This window comes from Monodon monoceros, unplaced genomic scaffold (genome assembly GCF_005190385.1).
Source record: "Monodon monoceros isolate NGI ecotype Baffin Bay Population unplaced genomic scaffold, NGI_Narwhal_1 Super_Scaffold_15, whole genome shotgun sequence".
Classification (NCBI taxonomy): Eukaryota; Metazoa; Chordata; class Mammalia; order Artiodactyla; family Monodontidae; genus Monodon; species Monodon monoceros.
In genome coordinates, this window is record NW_021703771.1 from 81,212,686 (window position 1) to 81,218,685 (window position 6,000).

The 6,000-nt window shown below is 42.1% G+C and overlaps 1 protein-coding gene across 2 annotated transcripts in view; it reads right to left on the reverse strand.

The window, feature by feature from the left end:
* Nucleotides 1-3,933: 3,933 nt before the first annotated feature.
* LOC114896100 (solute carrier family 22 member 2) overlaps nucleotides 3,934-6,000 on the reverse strand; it is a 29,911-nt gene continuing 27,844 nt past the window's right edge. For both annotated transcript variants that reach the window (XM_029223979.1, XM_029223978.1), the window contains exon 11: nucleotides 3,934-5,042. In XM_029223979.1, the coding sequence (XP_029079812.1) occupies nucleotides 4,976-5,042 (67 nt within the window). In that variant the 3' untranslated portion in view covers nucleotides 3,934-4,975. The remainder of the gene's footprint in view (nucleotides 5,043-6,000) is intronic.

Consider the following 6,000-nt stretch of genomic DNA (forward strand, 5'->3'; position numbering starts at 1 on the left):
AAAAAGAAAATTCTATGTTTTGTTTAAACTACCAGCATTGGGCTTAGGAGAAGCTCATGAAACCAGCCTCTACTAAACCGGTTTACAGGATTAGCCCTCTGTGATGATTTTGTGTCCAGATTAAACATGATATCTGGGTGAGTCTGTGAGGGTGTTTCCAGATGAGATGAGTGTTGGAAGCAGTGGACTCGGTAAAGTGGACGGCTCTCCCCAGCGTGGGTGGGTAGCATCCAATCCATGGAGGGACTGAGCAGAAAAAGAAGCAGGGGAAGGGAGGGTTGTCCCCTGTCTGCCATCTGCCCTTCCTGCCTGCTGTTGAGCTGGGACATCTGTCTTCTGCACTGGGCCTGGGAGTTACAGCATCGGCTCCCCTGGTTCTCAGGCCTTCAGACTGGGACTGAATGGCACCACTGGCTTTCCTGGGTCTCTGGCTTGCTGACAGTAGATCGTGGGATTTCTCAAACTTCACCATCGTGTAAGCCAAAGTTTCCTTTTGTGTATGTGTATATTCTCCACTGGTTCTGTTTTCTCTGGGGAACCCTGGCCAGCACACCACCTCTCTGTGAAACTGTAACTGAGCAGGACCCTATGGGGCCTTTCCGGGACAGACACCCTCCCCCATATCCTCTGCTGTAGCTCCTCTCTGAAGTACCCAGATAATAGTATCTCATGCATATTTCCTGAGTTTTTCAGATGCTAAAAACCACCACCAAATGGAAGAAATTAACTACTTGATGATCATGTAGCCTCCAGACCTACTGGCGCCTAAGGACTGACAATGCTAACCCCTGTGACACTGCCCTGTTACCTCAACATCAACCAGTCAGAGAATCGTGCACGAGCTGATCACCAAACCTGCCACTGCCCCCCACACAACCTTGTCTTTAAAAATGCTTTGCTGAAATCCTTCAGGGAGCTGGGGGGGTTTTGTGGGGCATGGGCCACCCATTCTCCTTACTTGGCCCTGCAATAAAACCTTTCTCTGCTCCAAACTCTGACATTTCGGTTTGTTTGGCCTCACTGTGCGTTGGGCACACCGACTTGTGTTGGGTAGCAAAACCAGCTGACGACTCCTCGGCTCAGCTAGGTGGCCACAGTCTGATGTGCCCACCCATCTGCTTCTCCTAGTTGAGTTACAGGCTGATGAAGGATCAGTTAGATTTGTTCCTACATCTGTTTTTTCTCATTGAACTTGGTATTGTAATTACCTAATTTGATAACATCATGTAACCTGATGAAATAGGAAGGTGAAAATGCATTTTTATTTATAATTTGATTAAAGTAAATTAAATGTCTTCTTGATATTCAGTGAAATGAGTGCCTAAAAATGTCATCTAAACGTGGGCAAGTCAAATGTTAGAAAAAGTGTGGTAAGAATCTGGGATTTTGGATTCAGGTTGTTTCAAAGCGTTTTGAGTTCTGGCTCTACTTTAAAGAGACCCAAATTGCAAATCATAAACAATGCATTAGGTTTATGCAAGAAAGAGCACGTAGAACTCCTATCAGGAGGCCTACACTTAAAGAAAAGATCTTCATCTGTTGTTGAAGAAATAGAAATATGTTCTTTTCGTTTCAGGTTAAATTAAAGTAATAGTCTTTGATGACTGGGATGTTAGGTAATGGGGATTCTGCTGAGCACATCTTACAACACAGATAGAGTGGTCCCCTGCCCTTCCATTCACAAGCTGCCTCTCCCAGTTTACACAGCCAACCCATTTCTTTTCCTCAAGGGTGTTGGGGCTTTGGGGGATCACTACCGCCAGAACACACCCCGAGGCCGCTGGGTCCAGCCTGAAGGTCGCAGCCCAGCCCACCTCAGGGCATAGGGAGGGATCCACAGGGGGCCATGTCCACGAGCACACTGCCATAATGTGAGCTCTCCTTTCCAAACTGCCACCTTTTCATCTGACTTCTTGCCTGTTTGCCTGCCTACAAAAAAATGGTGTTGCATTCCAGGCACACAGAAAAGGGAATGCGGATTTTAGAACGTTAATTGTATTGCCCTCTCTGTGCTCTTATTATGTTTTTATTCCAATGTTCCTTTCAGTTTACAAGAGGTGGAATTCTACCTAGGGATCAGCAGACTTTCTTCATAAAGAGCCAGATAGTGAATCTTTTAAGGTTTGTGGGTCAGAGAATCTTTGTAGCAACAACTCACTCTGCTGCTGTCACTGCAAAGCCGCCATAGAGGGTATAGAAGTGAATGGGTGTGGCTGTGTGCCAATAAAACTTTATTTAAAAAACAGGCAGTGGGCTGGATTTGGCTTATGGACTGAACCCTGTGTCTACAGTAAGAGTTCTTAACTGAGTGAGGGATTGGTAAAACCTGTGAAAGTGTATGCAGATTTGGGGTATGTATTTTTCTGGACAGAGGAACTGTAGTTTTCTTTGGATTTCAAAGGCATTTTGATCACTAACGTTAAGAAACATTGCTATAGAGAAATGGCCTCTTCTGGGTCCCCATAGGATTTAATTTTTAAAAATATTGTACTTTTAATCATTTATTTTCAAAAATTTTATTTTGAAATAACTATAGATTTACAGGAAGTTGCAAAGATAGTACAGAGAGGTCCTGGGTCCCCTTCACCTAATTTGCCCCAATGGTTACATCTTACATAAAGTATAATAGCAAAACCAGGAAACTGACATTGATGCAGTATGTGAATATGGATCTATGTCATTTTATCACTCATGTAGGTTTAGGTAACCCCTACCGTAATTAACCACTTATCTGTTTTCTATCTCAATAGTTTTTCTTTGAGATTGGCTTTTATCACTCAGCATAATGCCCTTGATACCCATTCAAGTTGTCCGTGTATTGTTGCTTTGTTGCTTTCCTTGTTGAGGAGTATTCCTTGGTATGAGGGGCATTTTGGTCATTTGCAGATTTTGTCTATTATAGATAAAAACTGCAATGAGCAATTGTGTATGGAATTTTGTGTGGATATATGATGTCCTTTCTCTGGGATAAATGCCCAGGAGTCCAATTGCTGGGTGATATTGTGAGTGTATGTTTAGTTTTTTTAGAAACTAAAAGAAACTGCTGAACTATTTTCCAGAGTTAATCATTTATTTTTAACAACAGTATGAACATGCCATGGACATGCACATGAAAACATAAAAGTGCAAGAATTACAGAAAAATCTAAAATCTTTCCTGGTGCACTGCCCAGTCCCATTCCTCCTCCCCCTAGATCATTAGTAGATGTACATCCGATCATTCCTACATTATTATTCCAAAACTCACCTTTGCCCTTCATCATGGAGGTCTTTCTATGGAGTAGATATACATCTTTTTCATTCCTTTTTAACCGTTAAGTCGATATACCATATTTATTTAAGCATTCCTCATATTTAAGGACTTTGGTTATTTCCAGCTTTTGCTGTCATCAACAAATGATGCAATGAATACCTCTGAGATGCATCTGTGTACACATTTGTGTTTCACAAAGATAGATACCTAGGGGTGACATTGTTGGGTCACAGACATGTGCATTTCTACTATTGATGGACACTGCCAAATCGCTTCCCTAAAGAAGGTGCCAATCAATACTCCTGCCAGCAATGCATGAAAGTTTCTTCATATCCTCATCCATACTTGATATTTCCAATTTTATTAAGTTTTATTAATTTTATTAATTAATCTGATGAGTGAAAAGTATTTCACTGTTATTTGTATTTCCCTGACTAACAGTGAGGATGCACATCTTTTTTGATATAACTTAACCATTTTTTTGAAGTTTTATTTTATTTTTATTCATTCATTTATTTATTTTTGGTTGCGTTGGGTCTTCCTTTCTGCGCATGGGCTTTCTCTAGTTGTCTCGAGCAAGGGCTGCTCTTTGTTGTGAAGCACGGGCTCTAGGTGCATGGGCTTCAGTAGTTGTGGCACGTGGCCTCAGTAGTTGTGGCTTGCGGGCTCTAGAGGGCAGGCTCAGTAGTTGTGGCACACGGGCTTAGTTGCTCCACGGCATGTGGGATCTTCCCAGACCAGGGGTCAAACCCTTGTCTCCTGCACTGACAGGTGGATTCTTAACCAGTGCACCACCAGGGAAGTCCCTAACTTAACCATTTTTTAATGCTACTTCTATGAATAACTTTGTATTCTTGGACCATTATTTTTTTCTAATGATCTGTCTAAAGGATTGTCTTTTCTTTATTGATTTTTAGTAGCTCTTTATTTCTTTTGGATATTAGCCCTCTGAATATTTTATATATGTGGCAAATATGTTCCCAAACCCATCATTCATCCATTAAATTTATTTTTGGGGTGTGTGTGATATAGCTAGCCTCACTGAATTTAGACTTGTTTTGTGTGGTCACATTGATCAATCAATCATTCACTTTATGGCTCTTGGATTCTGTTCTTGCCTAAGAAGTCCAGCTTATGTCAAATTATGGAAATAACTCTCTTATATCTTTTCTCATGTTGGTCTGCTAACGGCTGGGGCTAAGGCTAGATGCTCTGGGCAGCACACTAAATCTAGAATCTTGGTTTAGAGCACTCATGTCAATAAATTTGACCCGATCCATTATTATGTTTCATCCTCCTGGGCCTAGTATCATTACAATTCATTCCTAAACTCTTAGCCAGATTTCTCCTGATATAAGTTACAAAATCTTGACATTCTTTTCATGTGTAAGCTATCTCTTTCCTAGACAGGCTTTTTACTTCTCCCCTTGGGACATTCTAGCATCTACCTTGGAAATATCTGGTCCAGTGGAGTACAGGCATTCCCTCTTAGGGTACCTATGTAAGATGAGGTCATTGAAAGTGTTCAAGCAAGGGAAGATTGTGGGACCTTGTCCCATAGGCAGATTTTATACAGTAGCACAGCAAACTCCATTTGGTTATTGATCGAGGTTAGCAAAGAGAAGAGAGAAGTAAGGTTGAGTTGTATGGGCTTCGTGATGAGAGTGGAAATCTCTGATTCTGGCCTTGTTTAATCGAAGCAAACCAGAGCAGCTCTCTCTTCTTAGTTTGGTGGAGTGTCTAGCTTCTTGACTTGGAGGTAAATCATCTTTTCTTTGTTTTTTCTTGGTCTACAATAATAAAACAAAAATGGAGAGGGGAGAAAGAGATTATGAGGAGCTGAAAACCAAAATAAAGTGGATAATAGGTAAATGGAGCAAACAATGGGTATAAGTTTTGTCCAGGATCAGCCTTGCAGAGAGTTCCCAGTGGTGATGCTCAAAAAGAAAATGGACAGAGCATGGTGAATAGGTAACATGGATGGAGTCACACCTAAAAGTCTCTCCCAGCAGTGGGACTGGCCTACGTCCCTTATTTAAGGTGTTTCACCCCTCTCCATCATAGAGAACATGGTAAATGTCTAAATTTAATTTTCTATCAATTAAAAATGATGACTGCAAAATATAGACAGTTATCATCAGTTCTGCAAATAAGACTTGAGAAATTATCTTTATCAAAGTTTATTTACTTTTCAGTCAAAGTAAATAAGTAAAAAACCAATTCAAAAACTTGTTCAAATCGCAACTTTTCTCAGTCATCTTGTCCTTATGAACACCAGGATGTTGCTGATACTCAGTGCAGAAATGCTGCTTTCTTCATTGTGCTGTTCCCAGCCAAGCCCTCTTGACATGTTTCTGTTGATAATACTGAAATCTGGCGTGGGGCTGCTCCTGGGGCCCAGCTCCTCACAGAATCCCCCTGACTCGGGGGGCTTAGTCTTGCCTCAGCCTCTGGACCCATCTGAGACGGGGAGAGGAGCAGAAGCTCACCCAAATCACTGGTCCTCTCAGACTCCAGTTGCAGGGGCCCATGCTCATCAACCGAGCTCCCAGGGTCTCCATGTCAACAGCAGCAGCAGCAACAGCAGCAGCAGCAACAGCAACAGCAGCAGCAGCAGCATCAACAACAGCAGCAACAGCAACAACAGCAGCAGCAGCAACAAGAGCAGCAGCAGCAGCAGCAACAACAGCAGCAGCAGCAACAACAACAGCAACAATAGCAGCAGCAACAGCAGCAGCAACAACAGCA